The sequence below is a fragment of the Branchiostoma floridae genome, chromosome 14 (assembly GCF_000003815.2).
Source record: "Branchiostoma floridae strain S238N-H82 chromosome 14, Bfl_VNyyK, whole genome shotgun sequence".
In the NCBI taxonomy this organism is placed as follows: domain Eukaryota; kingdom Metazoa; phylum Chordata; class Leptocardii; order Amphioxiformes; family Branchiostomatidae; genus Branchiostoma; species Branchiostoma floridae.
This window is the reverse complement of record NC_049992.1, coordinates 13,722,841-13,743,312: the sequence shown is the minus strand read 5'-3', so window position 1 is coordinate 13,743,312 and position 20,472 is coordinate 13,722,841. Positions and strand designations below refer to the sequence as shown.

General features: G+C 42.9%; 3 protein-coding genes and 1 long non-coding RNA gene across 4 annotated transcripts; 3 read left to right on the top strand and 1 right to left on the bottom strand.

Moving 5' to 3' along the window:
• The first annotated feature begins 19 nt into the window (after positions 1 to 19).
• Positions 20 to 2,817, top strand: LOC118430157 (F-box only protein 39-like). The gene is made up of 3 exons (XM_035840866.1): positions 20 to 414; positions 1,898 to 2,107; positions 2,602 to 2,817. The coding sequence occupies exons 1-3, from the start codon at positions 124 to 126 to the stop codon at positions 2,815 to 2,817; spliced, it is 717 nt and encodes a 238-aa protein (XP_035696759.1). The 5' UTR covers positions 20 to 123.
• A 2,061-nt stretch (positions 2,818 to 4,878) lies between these two features.
• On the bottom strand, positions 4,879 to 12,500 carry LOC118430648. Its single transcript, XM_035841631.1, has 5 exons — positions 12,400 to 12,500; positions 12,073 to 12,135; positions 11,612 to 11,744; positions 11,128 to 11,255; positions 4,879 to 5,158 (listed from the first exon to the last, which is right to left on the bottom strand). The coding sequence occupies exons 2-5, from the start codon at positions 12,119 to 12,121 to the stop codon at positions 5,040 to 5,042; spliced, it is 429 nt and encodes a 142-aa protein (XP_035697524.1). The 5' UTR covers positions 12,122 to 12,135; positions 12,400 to 12,500; the 3' UTR covers positions 4,879 to 5,039.
• Positions 5,483 to 10,856, top strand: LOC118430649. The gene is made up of 2 exons (XR_004832881.1): positions 5,483 to 6,931; positions 7,666 to 10,856. It is a non-coding gene; the product is annotated as an uncharacterized LOC118430649 (long non-coding RNA).
• A 1,896-nt stretch (positions 12,501 to 14,396) lies between the features above and the next one.
• LOC118430155 lies at positions 14,397 to 19,081 on the top strand. Its single transcript, XM_035840865.1, has 8 exons — positions 14,397 to 14,606; positions 14,857 to 15,031; positions 15,367 to 15,538; positions 15,956 to 16,133; positions 16,608 to 16,804; positions 17,155 to 17,314; positions 17,568 to 17,713; positions 19,057 to 19,081. Exons 1-8 carry the CDS (start codon positions 14,487 to 14,489, stop codon positions 19,079 to 19,081), a joined length of 1,173 nt encoding a protein of 390 aa, XP_035696758.1. The 5' UTR covers positions 14,397 to 14,486.
• Positions 19,082 to 20,472: the final 1,391 nt, after the last annotated feature.

The following is a 20,472-nucleotide window of genomic DNA, read 5'->3' as shown; positions in this document are numbered from 1 at the left end:
ATGTTATATTCCACATGTGCCAACCAAATAGAATTCCGAACAGAAAGATGTTCCTTTCGTTTTCTCAAAGTTTTACATTTCTAACGTTTGACAACGTAAATTTTTCGCGACTCATTGTGATAGATGCATCCAGAAGGCCCTTCCATAGACACAGACTGTGTCGTATCCCCTCCACGGTGGCAGACCCTGCCCTACAGTATACTCATAGAAATCTTCCGATGGTTGTCTGTAAAAGAGGTACTGAATGTTTCCAGGACGTGCCATCACTGGCGGAGGTGTGCCCTCTCTGCGTCCGCGTGGGTTCACAGGCGCATCGTGTTGGATTTTACTTATGACGGGAGCACGAAGGAAACAAATCAGGAGCTTATCGAGTGGTTGACAAGCAGTTTTGGACATGTTTTAAGACATACAAAGGTTAGTATGGTTAGTATGGTTACAGGAACTGTTATACTGCCATAAAGGTCAAACATCACGGAACATTATTCACGGGTTACCAGTTCAGCACCAAGGACAGACCTCGTTTCTGTGGATATCAGCTCCGGGGACAGGTCTGTTTGTTGGCGACGGAAGGTAATGTAAGCACCGGGGACGGTTCGTTTTACCTGTGTGAGGGTGGGAAATTTGTCACCGGTCTATGCCTAAATGTAGAGACTACTCATGAATTGTCTTCTGGCCTAACACTATAAATCAACACCCTAGATGTTGCACTTTTATACTTCGTGATTTGGTCGATCATGCACTACATATTAACAAGTTTATGCTGGTACCAGACGCGAACTGTGATGGATACTATCTGAATTTGGTGAACGCATCATCAGTTCATCTCGTAGTGGATCTGGACACTCACTGTTTCGTGTCGGTCGGCTCTAGTACCTTGATACGGTTGATACCGTCTCTATGGAAACATGTCGTCATCAACCGTTGATTCTCGAATGATGCAAAACTTACGGCAAAGACATGTTCTCGAACACTTGCCCATATCAACCAGAGACGGTATCCAAAGCAAACCACACAACTTCTCTATACTTTTGAGCAATTATTTTGGTGCTACCACGTCTACTATTCCCAACTCCCCATATGGCTCAACATAACTTCCCATGTCGGCGATGTGTACAAGACAATTACCGACGGCTTCCCGATTACCTTCAAGTTCGGATTCGTCGTAGTTTGCCGAGCCGACGGCGATCTCTTTACAGGATGTCCTTCACTAACGGCTCATCAGCTCCCAATGTTCCAAACAGTGCGATGCTGAAGGATGACGTCCTAGTTAAAATCTTCATGTACCTCTCCACGGACGATCTGTGCAGGTGCGCTAAAGTGTGCTCCGCATGGAGGCGCTGCGCCTGTATGACGCCCGTGTGGGAGGGGAGGCGCGTGGTGTTTGATTATAACGCCTGGTGCGCCATAGACTTCAAACTCAGGTGTAGCAAACATAGTTGGCTTTTAGGCGTGTTTGGGGACGTTATCACCAAAGTTAAGGTAAGCCTGTATCGCTAGCGCTGTAACAACTATAGATTATGTGTTTTACATATAATTCATCCTCCTACGCAGGGATATCCAACAGCGAAACCGCCTGTCTGGATGTACCCTGCTTTCTCAACCATCACCCTTAGTTCCTGACCGCCCTGCTTATCAATATTAATGAGCCTATCCTTATATATGCGAGACCCCTTTTGAAAACTGAAAGGCCTATTCTCTACCTGACTGACAGCTGGTTTGGAGGGGACGTCCACAGGGTGACGGTTGAGAAAGCAGGGTACACCCAGACAGGCGGTTTCGCCGTTGGATGTGCGTAGGAGGATGCACATACATATGACGGTGGTTAATTCAATAGTTTGGCTTTGACGTTTGTAGTGACTGCTATATTTTACTGACTTTAAGTGTGTTTGTTTTCCAGATCATCATGTCCTTGGTGTGTGAGGGGAGCCACGATCCTTTCTTCACAGGACTGCGGATCAGACGACAGCAGTACGACATCATGTCAGATTTGGTTGCCAGGGGCAACCTGAGGTCGCTAGAGCTGGAGTTCGTACAGCATGTACAGAAGCAGAGCCCTGCGTGTGAGCACAAGGAGTGTACCTGGCCGCTCGTCATGTTCTTACGGAAGGTGCGTCTTAGTTTATATGTTTGTTTGTTTGTCGGATAAGATTAATTTCTTTCTTTCTTTAGAAATATCAATGTCAAAACAGATAGATTTTTGGTGTGCTGTCTGTTTGTCTTGGTGGCTGTGCACACTGGTACTAGTACACTGTCAGTAAAGAGACAGGATTTGAGTGTGGCGATGGAGTGACCGCATTGGCCAGCCATGCGGGCGTGACATGAAGTAGTTTTTTTTTTATATACAATAGTCTATTCGTTAATCGGATATGACAGACCATATCATGGGGTTATTGGAAGGGACTAAGCACATAACCTTCTGTCGGTACAGTCAGTGACGTCATATTTTTAGATAGAGCATGTAATGAGACTATATACTGTACCCAGTACTTTACATCGTATTTTTAGATCAAATTTTTCGTACTATGACAGTCCCTGTGTATCACTATGATTTGTGACATTTGTATTGCTGCATGTAGGCAAATACTCAATTTCTTTTCCCAGGTCGTGGTGCATCTCCGTCATCTGTTGCACCTGTCAATTCAAGGCCTTCCCGACGCGCACTGCGAATGGTTGCTGAAGACCCTACAGGAAGTACCGTCCCTCCGTAGACTGGACCTCAGCCACAGACGGCAGCCAGTCTCTCGGCAGGTTTCCTTACGGGGGAGGCTGCGCAAGGCTATTCCAACAGCCGTTCTTCAGGTGAAAACTTTATGTTGATACAACAGTTCTATTGGGACTGATAACTTTTAATAAGTCGTAGCTTCTAATGCAAATAATAACAAATTTATGAAAGTTTAACGGTCTATGTGAAATGGATTGGGCTGTACATAATTGCAAGCACACAAAACCATTTAGAATTTCCATTTCTTGTGTGTTTTCGTGACTGATGTAATGACAATGTCACTTCTGTGGAATGATGCTGATTGTTAACTGGAAGTGCCCATTTCTATTGTTACAGCTCAAGAGTCTACAAGTGCTGAAGCTATCAAACATTGACGTACAAGATGGCCTATGGCACACCCTGTCCCACAGCGAGGCTCCTTCCCTACAACAGCTCAGTCTGGTGGTCTATAACGACTATAACCCGTTCTCACATCCAGCCTGGGAACGAGTTTCCCAAAAGTGTCCCGATCTCAAAGTTGAGCTTTTCTTCGTCAAAGGTCCCTGGGGATACGCGCTTACCAGGTCCGAGTTTTGGTCTTTCCTTCGGGCAAACATGAAGCTGAAAACGCTGGTGGTTGCGCAGAAGAAAGTATCAAACGATATAGAGATGAGGGATATCCTTGTCACGGTTGCCGAACGACATGCACAAGTCCTGGAGACACTGCTGTTCTTACAGTCCGACAAGCAGCCTGTCGTCCCCACGAACATTGTCGAGTTTGTACGAAGTTGTCCGAAGCTTACCGATCTAGTCATAGGTCCAGCTATCGGCGACAGGAGACTGAAAGCAGCGGCGAAAGCAGGGCAAGGCAGATTAAGACGTCTTCAAGTTCGCCTGGTGCTGAAAGAAGTGCGACATCCCCCAAGACCTCGCCTCATGACGCGTGAGGAAGCTGAAATTCTTCAAACAGAGATGACGCGGTTGCTAGGATACAAATGGACGACCCCGCCCTACATGACCCTGGCTGATAACTTCGAAGATGCGCATGATATTCTACCTCAAGATAAAATCATTGATGAATACTTGTAAAAAAGATTCGGTGTGCTGTTACTTTCGTTCAAATTTTATAAAGTGAATATTTGTAAGTCGACTTCAATGGAGTAAATTGTTCTCTGTCCGTTTTACGCTTTCCTTGCCTTAAGCTAAGGGCACTACCCACCGTACGTGCAAATACGTGCTGTCTACGTGCCAAAACATGGGCAATCTTTTGGGATCCGTAAGTGGTAAGTACCGCCTCCGTACGAACTCGTAGGGAGTCCGACGGAATTTGGAGCACGCAGATACGCCGTATAGTAGAACTTTACGTGCAGGCAAAACTTTGTATGCCATCGGGCTGCGTATTCGCCCCCGTACCTGCCAGTACGGGCGACGCGCCTGCCCTGTACAGCCTGGACGATTTCAGAAATACGTGGCGGACGTGGCCTCCAAAAAAAAAACGTACGGACAAATTGCACGTACGGCGGGTTGTGCCCTTAGCTTTACAAGAGTATTGTAGAACTACACTCAGAGTCAGTAAAAATGAAATGAAAATATACAAATGACTTGTATCAATTACCCATAGCCTAGTTTTTTTACCAGAGATCTTGATCATAGCTAATACGTGTCGCTGACGGAAAAACATACAACAGATTGCGATGATGATCTTTAATTATTATTGGATAGGTTTGGTCCTTGTAAAATGTTACTGTGAAATGTTTGTTGTGTTAACAGCACATACCAATTTTGTGTGACCCCTGAGTTTCTTGCTAATACATGACATTGTATTCTCTCCTCTGTCACATAAATCCGCTTTTGGTCGTTCTATCGTCGCTCAGCAATCACTGACTATGAGAAGGGGGTCCTAGTAAGTAAAAGAATTGTCTTTAATAAAATTGGTCTTTCTGACCTTTTCCCACTCACATTGACGTGCTGTATGTAAGTAATATCGTACAGCTGACCTTGGTAAATGAGGTCAAAGGTGGCAAAGGTGGACGATAAACAAAGTCTTGTGACTGTGACGACAATTTTATGTGTAAACGTGTTGGGTGGTTTCATGTGACTGGTAGTGACCAATGCCTGTCTGCATTTCTCTACATTTCTCCAGAACATAACAAAAACAAACAAATCAGGTTCCACAATAATATCATGCCATATTTTATTTCACCTTCAGAACTGATATTCATATCTTTCCATCATTCGTAGCCCCAATTCTTGAGAGGTAGGACATACAACATTTGACAAGTAAAATCAAGTGTGACAAAAATCAACACGAAAACTTGTTGTTGTTGCTTGGGCTGTCCTAATTCACGAATTTAGCACATTGGTCTGCAGTGAATGAGCCAAGCGTGGCTGTGCCCTGGTCCTTGGTGTAGCGGAAGACGATAGTGTCACCGTCGTAGACAAGAATCAAGTCCACTCCTACAAGGAAAATCAGTAAAACGTATTTGGCAATGAATAGCTCCTTCTGTCTAGATGATTTTGCCTATCATATAGGCATACAGGGCACAGGAAGACACACCAACCTGTCACAAATAGCCAGATACAGATTTACACCAGGCGCACAGAAGCACAGAGACACCAAACACAGGGTATACTAGACACACAGGTACGCTACACAAGACGTATCAGACACCGTGCGGGATACTGGACACACTATTAGGCACACAGGTACACGTGCACTAGGTGCATATAGGCATACAAGCCACAGGTGCACAGGCACCGTGTGACAGGCACAGCAGGAACTAACTTCGTTACCGTGACGAATTAGCAAATAATTGAGTTTCTGCAGTAACGCAGGTGTATCACAGGTGTGGGATCACGCACACAGGGCGTGATTCACAGGTGTATGGTAAGTACTTATAGTGCTACAGGAGTAGTCTGTTCATTCGACGCTTGGCACGACACCCAGGAAGCAACAAGGATTTTCTACTTCTCGCATCAAGATGGAGGCACAGGCGGTCCACCAGGCCATTGAAGTTTACAACCGCTCTTTTCTGTTCGCCATGTCTAAACTGAACTGACGAAAGAACACAAAGAGACAGTTCTGGACTCCTAGAATGAAGGTGAGGAATTTCGTTCCGATAGAAAGGTTTTCTAATGGCTGATAAATCAGACGCCGGCTGGCTAACCGTTTTAGATTAGTTTCGGAAGGAGGTAGCGGATAACATTGCAATCAAAAGCGTATGTTCAACAATTGTACTTGCATTGGAGCTAAGAAAGGCAAGAAATACTGAATGGAAGGATAAGGAAGCCGCTAACCAGGCAATTGATTTTTCCAGCTATTTCTTTTCAGGTACTTGGTATCGCTCTTCTTCAAGCAACAAGAATCCCGGATTATGAATTGCTTACAGAGGAGAAAAATTGAGGATTACTTCCCACAATATAAGTACTTACAGAAGCGTGTGCATCTATTGCATTCAAGCAAGAGAGTTTGATTTGATTTTTGTTTCGAATTCCACAGGCTGGGGCTTCGGAATGCTTCCAGGTTTGCCTGATAATGCCAGTGCTGTCAATAACCGTGTTTTTGTTTCCACTGCAGTTTTTGATCTTGGAAGCTTGGACGCATTTAAGAAGTTTCAAAGTGTCCTTTTGTATGCAATCCCTTTTCTATAGCTACGCATCCATCAGGTAAATAAGACTTTTTCTTGTTCTATGGTACGCACATTAATTTGTGCTCTAACGTATGTCCCAGTGTCTGGACTTGAGCAGCAAAAGAATTTGGGAAAACGTAAGCAGGGCACGTTTGCTCAGGTAATTTCGAAATTGATTCTTATCCAGGTAAATGTGTCTGGGAACCATTACTATATTATGTTGGCCAAGAGCAATGGTCAGTTGGTAAGGGTTTAAGTTGTTGGTGTCGATACAATGTGAACATGTTGTATTCTGTTTTAGTAGATTTGTTTTAGCTGTAGAAAGAGACGTACACAATGCCTGTTATACACGTGGCTATTATCGAAGATCAGGTAGGTTTGAATGCCTGGTTGATTTTAGGATTATGATGAGATAGATGTATTCTGTGATGAAATCACGTTAATTATGGTACTGTAAAGTGCTAGACTACATAGCTATGAGAAAAAAAAATTCTTTATGAGTATTTTATGTTCAATGAATTGTTTTCCGGTTTCGGAAGATGCGCGTTTGGTGTATTCCTATGTGACTTCGGAATGTCATGGTGGTGATTTTGTGATTTAGGTAGTTATGTTCAATGTACTTGGAATGACACAGATTGTACAGAGTGCTACTGGGAGAGAACTAAAAGATATTTTGTGTTCAGTGGTTTGATAAAAGGAAATGACCGGATAATGTGTGATATGGCATTGTGAATATAATGCCGCTGTGAGAATTGTGATGACTGACAGTGTGAAGAGACACACGTTTTTGCTTTGAGTTTTTTCAAGGATAAAAACATTAGTTCTTGATTTGACTTGGGTGCCAAGGTCAGTGAGGGAATAGCAGTTCATTTGAGCAATTTTGCTGATGAGGATGAGCATGAAATCGATCTACCTGAATTAATTTTTTGGATAGAAAGTTAAGTCTTCACCAAGTTGTCAGATTTGCTTTTCACTTGAACAGAAAGAGGAAAATTGGGTTAACTCCAGAGTTTTTTCTCCTTGTTTACAAGACGATGCATCGTATTTAGACTTGGCTGGACAAAACTATGACTGAATTCTGCTGGTCAGATTGATTTCAAGTTATTAAGTGTTTGGGAAAGTTGTAAGTACAGGATTGACGCTATTACTGTACTGATGTGAATGTAAACGTTATTTAATGATGATGTACAAGTGACATTTTGTGTTGATATAAGAATATCGTGGAACCTCTTTAGAAACGGCACAATTTGGTGATAGAATGATTGCCTTTACGCATTTCTGCTGATAAGTTAACTGAGAGATAATGTTGTTTTTGTTTTTTAAAATGTTTTCCAGTGACAATTCACGGTGATGGGTGACGTAATTGAACACAAGTTGGTTGCAGTGTTCTTCAGTGAGAAGAATTGGACATACGTTGGTGGAACAGTTCTTCAGTGAAAAGACTGGTGTACGTCTGGAGTAATGACACACAAGTTTGTTGAGGTGTTTTTCAGTGAGAAGACTTTGTGATGTATGTCTGACGTAATGATACGCAAGTTCGTTATGGTGTTTTACGGTGAGAACACGTACATCGCGATGTATGTCTAGCTCATTGAAATGTTCTTCAATGAGAAGAAATTGCCATTGTTTTACAAGTGTGAAGTTTGATGTAATTGCACACAAGTTGAAGAGTTCTTCAGTGAGAGGACTTTGTGATTTGTCTGATATTATGACAATCGAGTTCGTTGAGATGTTCTTCAGTGATTAGACTGTGATGTACGTCTGGCGTAATGACACGCAAGTGCTTTTGGGTGTTTTACGGTGAGAACACATTGTGATGTATGTCTAGTTCATTGAAGTGTTCTTCAATGAGAAGAAATTCACATGTGAAGTTTGATGTAATTGCGCACAAGTTCTTCAATGTTCTTCAATGAGAAGACACCGTGATGTATGTCTGAGGTAACGACACACAAGATAGTTGAAGCGATCTTCAGTGAGAAGACTGTGATGTTATGACAAGCAAGTTCATTGATGTTTTTTCGGTGATAAGTCTTTGTGATGCATGTTTGGCGTTATGATACGCAAGTTCACTGTAGTGTTTTTCAGTGAGAAAACATCGTGATGTATGTCTGATGTAATGACACACTAGATCGTTGAAGTGTTATTCAATGAGAAGATTTTGTGAAGTATGTCTGACATCATTTCACACAGGTTGGTGTAAGAGTTCTTCGGAGAGAAGACTTTGTGATTTATGTGTGAAGTAATCGAACACAAGTTGATTGAAGAGTTCTTCAGTGAGAAGACATTGTGGTGTTTGTGTGATGTTATAATGTCATGATGGAACACTAAAGCAGGGCAGGCCGTTGAATGGCCCAGCTATGTTAATGCTGTCTCTTGATGCCCAGTGCAGGCCGTTGATTGGCCCAGCTATGTTTATGCTGTCTGTTATTTGATGCCCAGTGAGTGTGATGAAAATGCACACAAGTTGATTGAAGAGTTGTTCAGTGAGAAGACATTGTGGTGTTTGTGTGATGTAATAGTGTCATGAGTGGACACTAAGGCAGGGCAGGCCGTTGAATGGCCCAGCTATGTTAATGCTGTCTCTTGATGCCCAGGGCAGGCCGTGGATTGGCCCAGCTATGTGAATGCTGTGATTTGCCCAGTGACTGTGTTATGTTGGCTTTTTATTGTAGCGCCCACGGTAACGATTTGTCTTAATCGGGATTAGTATAGGAGTAATTAGTATTCAGCATACTTATTTTTGTGTTGAAGATAATTAACATTTGTTTTTATTATTTCTCTTCCTACATATTCCCGTCTGAGCTGACTTGTACAAGCTCGGTATCTGAGAAGACGCTGCAGAGCTGATGGATACATATCTGATGGAGCTGGCAGGGAAATTACCCAGTTTCTGTAGCTTCGAGAGTACCTAAAACTGTGGCGCAATAAAGGGCTGCGTTCAACAAGTGGCGTGAGTTTGCCAGTATATTACCGAAAGTGGTAGTTTCAAAGCACTTCCTCTTTATGTAGCATTGTGTTTATGGGAACTTGTGATACAACATTTTTCATCTGTTTCTTCCATAGAGAAGGCTGCATTCGCCAACAGAAGAGCTCATATGCCCAATAACTCCTGATATGTTGGTCATGCTGGTACAGGAACACACTTTGGGTCATGTTTGCACAGGAACATAACACAATTTATTCAAACTTAGTTCTATAAGGACGTTTACTTTTCTCTCGACTTCTTCTGCAGGTTTGCTGAGGAACATCGAATTTTACAATGGTTATCATGTAATTTTTCTCTATCTGAGAAGTGATTGTGTTTGTTTTAGGATCAAGGAAGACTGATCAGTATAGAGATGGCAGCTCGGCACCTATTGCACGCACAGGAAAGGTCAACTGCCCAGTCAACATGTTGCAGAAGTCTTGTACATTGGCTTGTATAGATCTCTCATCTGACAGATTCCTTTTCAGAAGTATCACACAAGAACCAAATCAGGCTCCAAGTTAAGCACTTCTGGGCGTCCTAGTTATGATACAGCTGGAGAGTTGGACCTCGACATGCAAAAGACTGTTGTTAATGATGTTTCTTGTTTGTGGCTACATTCCCTTTCAGGTTTTCCAGACAGACTGTATAACAGATACGGAAGGTGGATCATTGAAGGAGAGGTCGGCTGTTTATATGGCGATAGACTTTTAATCTTGCATGAAACTTTCCCGTGATTTGTTCGTTCGACGCGATGCGGTGCGGTGTCCACGCACTCGCGCCCATCCTAACACCTGTGTTGGTGTTTCTCTGTGTGTGCGAAGAGTATGAATGCATCGTGAGGGAGAACTGTGTAGGGGTGATGCAGAAAATGATAATTATTTGCGTTTGAGGAACTAACTTCGTTACCGTGACGAATTAGCAAATAATTGAGTTTCTGCAGTAACGCAGGTGTATCACAGGTGTGGGATCACGCACACAGGGCGTGATTCACAGGTGTATGGTAAGTACTTATAGTGCTACAGGAGTAGTCTGTTCATTCGACGCTTGGCACGACACCCAGGAAGCAACAAGATCGTTGTTTAAGGTAATGAAATGTTTGTTAGTGTAGCAAGTTTCTGCCTTTGGCGAAAGTGACTGATACTTGGTGTTTTGTATTTAACAGTCCAATATAATCACTTCTTTGAACTATGTTTTGTGTGTTTCAGGACATGGAGTGATTCTTTTCAGAAAGAAACCCCAGAGAAGATTGGTTGCTTGCGCTAAGGCTCTGGTGCACGTCCCCCATTTTTTTGGCCTTCGTACTTTCGGGAGGTTTTTTTAGGGGTTGCGTGGCTGGCAAACAACGTATGCAGCTATTTATGCTGTGCTTTACGGCTTGGCTTACTCGATTACGAAAAATCGTGATGTTTGGTATATGTTTGGAATTGGTTTGATGATCGTGTTTGGATATTGATGTTTCGGTGTTCTATTGCATTTTCGAACTGCCGTTCTCGTTACGATTGTACCTTTGGCAAATAAAAGTCTTCCTGCGGTGTCCACGCACTCGCGCCCATCCTAACACCTGTGTTGGTGTTTCTCTGTGTGTGCGAAGAGTATGAATGCATCGTGAGGGAGAACTGTGTAGGGGTGATGCAGAAACAGCAGATACAGACACAGTAGATATACAGGCACATGCCACACAGACATGTCACACTGACACGCACACACAGGCACACACACAAACACACGCACACACACACACACTCACAGTCACAAACACACACACACACATACACTATTAAACCAAGTTTCACACTACACCACTACACATCTGTCCGTATTACACTCACCCCTGTCGAATTGATAGTTGACGCCGTTTTCAAACCCCCAATAAGTATTCCCTGTCACGTTGGATGCCAGGTTGTTGAAGGAACAGATGAAATGGCTGCTGAGGTCACTGTAATAAGTACCCTCGAATCTGAAAGGAAACAAGAACCGGATATTTTCAGAACAGGCGGCCTTCATAGGAAAGAATCAAGAAATGATGCCATTTCGGTGCGTTCCCCTGGCGACCTTTGTTGTTGTCATTAAGACTATATGTCAAACATTATAGAGGAAACGGAGGGTTTGCACCCAGGCTTATTTGTCTCCTCTCTCAACTTCATGTTCCTTTTTTCTCTTCTTTTTCTTTCAATGTCTTGCGCTTAGATAATTTTCCTAGCTATTCAGGATTCGTTTTATCTTGTCTATTTCCCTTTAAAATGCAAATTCTAAGGAATTTTCAAATTAAGATACGAAAAGTTCGTGGTAAATTATAACAGAAATGCATTTTACCTAAAATCACGGAAGTCTGTTTGAGCCTGCAACATCATCTCATAGACACTGACTCCCGCGGGAACGCTGACGGTCCTGGAGTACGACCACGTGGGTCTTGTGATCTCATTTATCACCTTTAGAGTTACGTCAGCTGAAAAAGTTTACCTTTGTTTCACTCTTTAGACATTAATTTCTATTTTGGGAGTTACCAATGACAATGACAATTCAAGCTGAATAGTACCACTGTGTCAAACTAACGGAGAAAAATATGCCTGGATAAATACTATAACTATATAGCTGTTGAATAATAGGCAAGGCTTGTCATAAGCTCTTGTCAAATCACTTGATATTTATATGAAAAGAGAATGTTCTGTTCAACAAATTCTAAAATGCGATTGAGTGATCAAAGGGATACATAGTTGAGCAACAATCCGCGTTTAGACCATATAATGTAAGATATATATCATATATTGTCATACCTTTCGCACCAACGGCACCCAGTAACAAAATCCCCCACCACACCCTCATGTCGTCGTTGATTTCTGACATGAAGGCAATCAGAAACGCAGTAATAAAACAGGAGAACAATGACCATTGGCACCGTTTTAACACGTATTGGTAGATACTTTATCTTGTCATCCTGGACTGGAGTGGAGTCAATGGAGCTTCAGGAATAAGACATCAATCTTGGCATATCTATCTGTCCCGAATGGCTGTTTTTCGTCGGTACTAATTACTTGTCACAATCCATGCTTCTTTCAAATAGGAGATATCTATATATTTGATAAGCTGACGATGATACTCACGATTCCCTGTGTCCAGTTGGAAGAAATGCTATCTTTCTTGCCCTGGCGTCTCAATTGCTGACTATCTTGTGACCGTGGGCAGTTAAGGGCAATGAACTCAAAAGTTACTTTACCTTGGACCATTCCATTTCAGAATTCAGGTAGCGACACTTTAATTGTATAGATTAAGCTACGCTTTTCAATCTTCACAATATATTTTACATCTCAACGAGAAAGAGACACCGAAGTATGTAGATTTGGTATGTAAATGTCTAACTTGCATGGATTTTCGCCGTTTTGTATTCAATATAATTATCCTTCCCGCACTCGCAAAGTTTGCCGTTGTTATTTACGTACAAGCGATGAAGGCCATTGATTTGCCGTTTTGTAAACATACATCTTAGCCCGTATAACTTGTGTCCCCAGCCCGCTATGCAAAGTTCATTCAAAGTCCACATGCTATAGTAAGTATAACACTGTTCTTTAACCGTATCCAAGGATAGTGACGTATAGGTATAGTGAGTAGATTCTAAAACCTACGTTACTATTGCGGGGTTTGACTTCAAATAATAGAACTATGGCTAAACAAGTCAGCAACATCCAAAGTCAACACACGGGAAGAAGTAGTTTTGACATTTATGGAGATGCACATATAGCAAATATACGTAAGTTGGGGATCAACATGTATGTAAAGACCATTGCTATTTTGCGTGGGGGGATGTTGACCTTTTTGGCGACGCCTCAGGGGCAAATGCTACAGAAGGACCTTGGCCAAATAGGGATTAACTTGGGGGAGGCGGAAACCCTTGCCCAAATCAGCCCTGAATGGAGACTGCTTACAGCCCAATATGTCACTAGACACGGGAGGATCTAGTCTAAATCAGGGGCTAGCCTAACAGTCTACGTCCTATTGGCAAACTGGTTTGAAATGCGACAGTTCGATAAATCCCTCGTGTCTGCTCTTGCTGGCTGGATGGTCTTGCTGGGTGTAGATGACTTTCCTGGGGAGTCTTCAGCTTGCACATCCCTGAAACTAACGATGAAGGATTCTAGAACGTTCATTTGACCCTCTGCCCCATCCGATGACTGGAAGCTTGCTTGTCCGCCCCGTTTCTGACAATGGATCTCCGAGGCCGGACACGTGCCTGCATTCTCTCGCCTCACAATTCCGCCCGACGAGTTAGGCAGTATACTTAACTAATCGTTCTCTCAGAAGACTTCGGAGATGGGATCTACCTCACCTCTCTATTCCATCCGTCGACTAGAAACTTTCTTTTCCGCCCGTTTTTGGCAGTGGACTCTGAAGATTAGATACAGCACTGCTCTCTCAAGCCAGGGTCCACCCGACGAGCAATGCCAACATTCATCGCGTCAACAATTTTTTATAAATGTGGCCAGGCCAAAGAACAGAACGCGAATAATAAAAGCAAAACACACCAACAAAAACAAACGAACATATAAAATGCTTTCTTATTGCCAGAATGCCCTTCGTTCTCATCCTTTCTTCCCTTCTTTATCTCTATTCATTATACATAGTTCTGCGGTCGTACTTTGTCTGAACTACATCTGACCCTTATTGTTAACATAGCCATCCCTGTCACATCAAAGTGCCGCCAATGACAATGCTGTCATTGTTTTTCCCTGAGGTGTAGGTTGCTGATCGGGTTATCGATCAGGCCATCACGTGGTCACACGATGGTCCGTATATCCTTTGACCATAAAAGGTATTGTTATGAAGAGTCAGCTTCTGAAAAATATCTAAATGATGACACAGTGTATTGGAGCTGAACAGGGTCGACCAACGAACACTGCCATAGTGCCCGAAATAGCATCACTCAATAGCGGTCAATGGAATATATCTATGGCTGTTTTCTATATTGATTATCATATTGGTTGCTGGCATCAAATTCAATGTCACACCCAATGCAAATAAAGGTGTCATAAGACCTGGCCGTCAAAAACAGCGAATTGTTATTTGAGAGACTATTCAAACTGATTGATTCAAGTGAGGGTTGGCACAGATTTTGCGAGCTTAAATTCAGCCCAATAGAAGCTTTATAACATACAACTGGCAAACATCCGTTGTAACCATCTAAAGTCACAACGCGATGGATAGAACCGCCCAGATCACTAATGAACAGCGGCGCAAGCTGACTCTCTGTTTCGGCTGGGAAACCACTATCTTGGCAGCCAATATAATTTTCGCCTTTCTTGCCGTGAGTGGACAGGTACGTACGTAAGGTGAACCTTTCTAGTTTTGTTTGCAGTTCCTATTCGTTTCTTTGGTTATCAAGAAAACTCACAGAATGAAATGAAAAGTTTCGACATGATATACATGATAAATGGCTCATATACAGACGCATGGCGGTGCGCAGAACTAATACTACCTGTAGATTTCACCATCGAAAACATTGCATCAGAATAATCTTTCATCGGTAGTAAACCCCGAACATAATGTTATGGGTTTATTTCGTTCAGGTTACACAGAATGTGTCCCTGCCCCTGTGGATTGACGCTGCCACAGGTGGGACGTCCAATACGACGTCTAACGGCACGTCACCGGGTCACATCGTCCCGTACTTTGTCTTCTCCTTCGCCAGCTTCTCGTTTGTCGTCATCTTTGGCGTGTGCCTGGCGGTAGCTTTTTACCTGGGTAAGTGTCTGTTTCTTTCATCGTATCTATCAACAGAAATGTCACTTTACTTTCACCAGTTCTTTTACTTGCATAAAAAGATTAGATGAGCATGTGTATATAGACTATTCATTAGCCTTTACATAATAGCTGAAATTCGTGTATCCCTTGTGCAATCATAATCATTGGCATTCGCTTGTGGATGACGGTGTCTCATGTGGCTACCCAGGCCTAGGGTAGTACGGAAAATACTTAACCTATAATGTATTAGGTTACGCTACGTTACGTCACGTAACAAAACCACCCATGACCAAGTAAGCCACCCATGTAAAGTATTTAGAATTTCCCCACCGTAGGCCATATCACAGAGACGGACCTGAAGTTCCCCCACATCCTGCTGTTCCTAGTGGGGATGTTTGACGCCTTGAACGGAGTCCTGGTAGTGAACGCCTCCAGCGGGTCCAGAACGGCTCCGTACCTGCAGGCCATCCTGGGGAACTTCACCATCCCCATCACAATGTTGCTGAGGTAATCATGGCATATTCTATTCTTTTATTGAAATAGCAGTACCGATGACTTAAGGTGCAGTCACATGAGCGTGTATATCAGGTGTATGTCCTTATTTTTCACACACAGTCACGCGTACAATACGCACCTCATACGTATCTCAATCATTTTATGTCAGTCATCTGGAGGGACTTCATAGCGTCACCAGATGGATGACTAAACTGAACTAAATTACCTTACGTACGCGTACTGACTAGTATACTGTGTGCATGCCTGTGTACATGAAACTGACACAAAACGATTGGTTAGCGCATGAGGTGCGTATTGTGCGCACGACTGCGTATGAAAAATGCCAAACGGACCTCATACGGACTTGATATACACGTTTGTGTGAGTGCACCTTACAACAGACGGAGTTGTGGTTTGTTCCTTCCCCAGACTCCTCATTCTGAAGAAGAAGCCGACCCAGCGGAAGTTCATCTGTTCCATACTGGTCCTGCTGTCCCTCTTCATCTGTCTGCTGCCCAAGATAATCCCAGCTCTAGGCGCTGACACAGCACCGGGCGCAAAGGGTGCTGCCGGTGTGCTGTGGCCGCTCTGTTTCATGATTGGATTCGTGAGTAGGCGCTTTTGTTACTTTCCAATCCCGATCTGTGGCTACAAGATATGATCTTAAGGATTAAGGAATTCTACAGTCTTGAATTATCAATGCAATTACTTCAGTCAGCAAGCAACCTTTGCTTTTCTTACTGCTAGCCTTCTTCGCAGACTTCAAACGGGGCTGGCTTTTATTTTATAGTTATGATGGGAGGGGGGCGCTGGTTCGCTAGTTACAAAGTTGGCTGAGCTGGAGGTTCTCTAATGCCGGGAAGGGAGTTTGCTGAGGAAGGGTGTTTGCCTAGAAAAGTAGTTTGCAGTGGAAGGGAGTTTGCCCCGCTCGAAGCCTGCCCCATCTCGGCGACTTAAAAGCCCGATGGATTAGAAAATCCTTTCAAAGGGATGTCGCATGTCGCATTGCCGTCACTAGCATTTCTTTGATATCAAGGAGCATGATGGGAATTACACATGATGTCATAATTTTCACCATTAGGTGCCTGCGGCAGCGATGAACGTGATCGAAGAGAAGGTGATGAAGATGACGAAGGGAGCACGCCGGGACCAGATCAGCCTCATTTGGTTCCTCTTCTGGGAGTCCGTGTACCAGTTCCTGTGCGCAGCCGCGCTGTTCTGGACTGACATCATCCCCAGTTTCGGTAACAGCGCTGACATACACGACTTCGGGGAAAAGTAAGAATGATTCTTTAGTATATCTTGTAAGCAAAGTCAGAGGAAACAGTGAGACACAGATGAGACAATCATTACTCAGCTGCACTAAAGAGCTCGTCATCTGGAACTAAATAGTCGCGATTTTGCAACGATGGCAGCCTGTGACATATTAAAGACCAAAACCGCTGTATTAACCGTTGGACTGAGACTAATACAGGATACCAACTTAAGCATTTTCAAGAAAAATATCAGGCTCAAAATAGATAGACTATGTTTCGTATTTCTGACAACGCAATGTACCAGCCTACATGACATACAATGTCTTAATTCTTTTGTTGATCAAGTGACGCGATGGTGTTCTTTTTCCACAGCGTCGCTTTTGGCTTTCTGTGTTTCTTCGGCGGACGGGGCTGCTCGAGCGAACCCGGCACCAGAGGAACCGTCTTCATCCTGGGGTACGCTGTCAGCTACTTCGGCGGGGGGCTGTTACTGCGGCACGCTGAGGGAGCGACGCTGCTCGCCTTGGTCACGGTGAGGCTTATTGCGCCCTGCCCTATCCCGTCCATACAACGTTACTGTTTAAAAAGTACGTGATCGATGATCTTGAAGTGCCCAAATTTGGAGCAGTCAATTACGACGGTACACATTTACAATATTGAGTTGTACAAGCAAGTTTTGTTGCCCAAACTGCATGGAATGAATTACTGAAACATGTAGTCATTTATAATACAGTTTATGTACATGTGCGCGCATATTGTAGTTGCTGAAGTTCAATTCCTTGCAGTCCCTTGTGACGCCGCTAGGATTCCTGTTCTGGACCCTGTTTGAAGAAGACCCGTTCCAGTTCCATGTCAACACTGGGAACGCCACGTGGTTCTCCCTGGGAGCCCTGGTCCTCATGGTTCCCGCTATCTACTTCTACAACACAGGGTATGGCCAACTGAAAGATGTTCTATTCTGTTTTATTCCTAAAGATAACTTTTCAGCAAAAAACGCTTTCTGTGGAATAAAGTCTTTGGTTAAATGACTTATCTTTTCTTTTCTGCTGTATATAGCTCAGACAGGGGCGGACGTTGAGGCTTATTCCTGCCTACCTGCTTAGACCATGTACATGTTGTCTTTACTCCTCTCCATTAAGTTTCTCTGCATTTGGTTTCTCTAGCTTTCCCTGTCTCAGTCCAGTGATACTTACTGTATTTCCCGAGCATTAAACAATGTTATTTTCTGTCTACAGACTGCCTGAACGTTCAACTGATGTCAAGACAGGCTTGGGTGTAACAGACACAGAGAGGACGCCTTTCCTTGACAACTCACATGTCCAATATGGTGGTACCTAACCTCGAAGGGACAGATGATGGCCGTAGATAAAGCTCTCGTAGATATTGATCTTTTTATAAAAGTTCCAATGTGCACTTTGCGCCATCTCCGCAAGAGTGGGCGATGTGTTCATGTGTGTTCGTGTGAGCAAGGAGGGGGAGGGGGAGAGGGATGCCATTGCGGTATACACACCTAGTGAAAATGAAGGAAAAAATTGGCGGCACATACTACCCCTTCTGTTTGTGTAAGAACTTGCGTAATATCTATTACATTAGTCACTATTGACTGAAAGCGAACATTTCTCTCACTATCATAATGCCTACTACTATGCCTACTATGCCCGCTAGAAATCCAAAACTAGTTGCTGTAATAGTTTAGAAAACAAAGTTTGGCATTAGTGTAACATTTGACATGTTTTGTACCAGTACGTAGAATCGATACAACACTGTGGCAAAAGGTTACAATTACCGTCCAAAACTGGCAACCACTTCACAACGGACAACATGGCGAAAATATAATCAATCATGTTATGCATGGCAGAACTTAGCAACACAGAAGTTTGCAACAGGTAGTAAAATAATCGATGTGAAAGTAGGTTTAAGGAGGATTTCTCCGTATGTTTCCTATTTGAATCCAAATTTTATCGACAAATACTATGTAAAACCGTAGGTATTGTATAGTAAGAGTCATTGTTTTTCATTAATATGTGGTGGGGGTAAGAAAAGTATGTCTTTGGCACTACGAGTACTAATGTGCAATGTACACTGTATGCGATGTGTTTAACAGGGTCTTGAAATCATGAAGTGTGTTTTGTCTTTTCCTGTAGCTGTTTATACCATCCGAATTTGTTTCGTATAGAGTATCTGGAATGATTGGGAACATATCATTTGAAGTTCCAGTCAACATTAGCCCAGTGCCTACTTTACGTTACTTTTTTTTGTATTCCAACCACACAGAAAACACAACGTGGGGAAACAGTGACTAATTTACCTGGTAAACTGAACAAAAACTGGCTTATGGCAAAATTCTTATCGAGTTGAAATATTGATAACGAGCAGAAACGTGATACCCGTGTTAAGAATTCTTTTATGATACCAGTAAATAAAACTTAACACATTGGCTTACCTTGGTCCATCGCATTTTTCTCAAAATATCTGCGAATCATGTATTCTCCTAGTAGAGGATTACTGAAATTGCAAGACAGAATTTCTAACCAACAACATTGTAGTCTTATGGGGACAATACATTGCTGTTGGGGCGATTCAAAAACGCACATTCTGAAGTTGTGGTCTGTGAGGGAAATTTTATTATGGGACGTCGGAAATGACTGTTAATGTTTCTCCTACATATTCATTTTATATCCATGTTGATAAGTGCGGAACATCACAAAATTTTTCATTCCTTTGAAGACAGAATAGCTAACTAAAACGGGTCAAGTAAAAAAAGTCTTAACAGAAAATACTTGCAGATAATATCTTTTCACGTGATGAGTAGCGACATTTTGCGAAGACCATTGCATAATTCAAACATAGCAATCACAATATGTGATATGAACATTTTTATGACCTCGCAGTTTTCCAATGCTACAAATGTAGGTACTTGGTAAGTGGTAAGCCTGCTAACCTAACTAATATGGCACTTAAATGTTTACCTCAAAGCACACTACACTTCAAGATAAGTGCAAGGTGAAAGGTCGGTAAGTTGCGAAGACAACAGGAGCGCTACCTAGCGGATGTGGTTAGCAACACACAGATTAATGTAACGATGTTCCATGCCAAAACCGGGTGTGTCACATCACAAAGGCAAAAGTTGACACAATAGCTAGTAAATGCCTAATTCACAAGTTTGCAAGTACAGAGAGAGAGAGAGAGAGAGAGAGAGAGAGAGAGAAAGAGAGAGAGAGAAAGAGAGAGAGAGAGAAAGAGAGGGAGAGAGAAAGAGAAGCAGTAGAAAACAAGAGTCTGTAGGACGCAATCCTCCGAGAAGTAATTATGGTGTTTGCGGCGTAGCTAAGGTGTCTGTTGTCCACTTTAACTATCGACACATGTCAAACTGATGCATCACAAGGCCCTTAATTATAGGTGCGAAGACACAGACGTTGACCCAGACAAAAAAGAGTCTCTTCTTGACAGAGGACAAATGTTGTACCAATCAAGCCGCTAGACAAACCCAACATCTGCTTGAAGAAATTTCAGTCAGCGCACTCCCACAAAAGTCAACAACTGTTTCACACTATGGAGAACATATGGGTGATTTTTATTTATTACATTACTTATACAAACAGCTAAGGTGAAAAACAAGGGAAAGAAGGTTACAATGATGACCGTACTATTGATCTCTGTGAAAAGTCCCGAGGTGCACTTTGCGCCATC

Bases quoted from the DNA above. Each gene is read 5' to 3' on its own strand.
- LOC118430648 (XM_035841631.1), bottom strand. From the start codon at position 12,121: ATGAGGGTGTGGTGGGGGATTTTGTTACTGGGTGCCGTTGGTGCGAAA. The intron at 11,256-11,611 runs GTAAAATGCATT...GTTTCCTTTCAG, and splicing joins ACAGACTTCCGTGATTTTAG to ATTCGAGGGTACTTATTACA. The intron at 5,159-11,127 runs GTGAGTGTAATA...TTTTCCTTGTAG, and splicing joins CAACTATCAATTCGACAGGG to GAGTGGACTTGATTCTTGTC.
- LOC118430155 (XM_035840865.1), top strand. From the start codon at position 14,487: ATGGATAGAACCGCCCAGATCACTAATGAACAGCGGCGCAAGCTGACT. The intron at 15,032-15,366 runs GTAAGTGTCTGT...TCCCCACCGTAG, and splicing joins GGCGGTAGCTTTTTACCTGG to GCCATATCACAGAGACGGAC. The intron at 16,805-17,154 runs GTAAGAATGATT...CTTTTTCCACAG, and splicing joins ATACACGACTTCGGGGAAAA to CGTCGCTTTTGGCTTTCTGT.
- LOC118430157 (XM_035840866.1), top strand. From the start codon at position 124: ATGCATCCAGAAGGCCCTTCCATAGACACAGACTGTGTCGTATCCCCT. The intron at 415-1,897 runs GTTAGTATGGTT...TTTGTTTTCCAG, and splicing joins ATGTTTTAAGACATACAAAG to ATCATCATGTCCTTGGTGTG. The intron at 2,108-2,601 runs GTGCGTCTTAGT...TTCTTTTCCCAG, and splicing joins TCGTCATGTTCTTACGGAAG to GTCGTGGTGCATCTCCGTCA.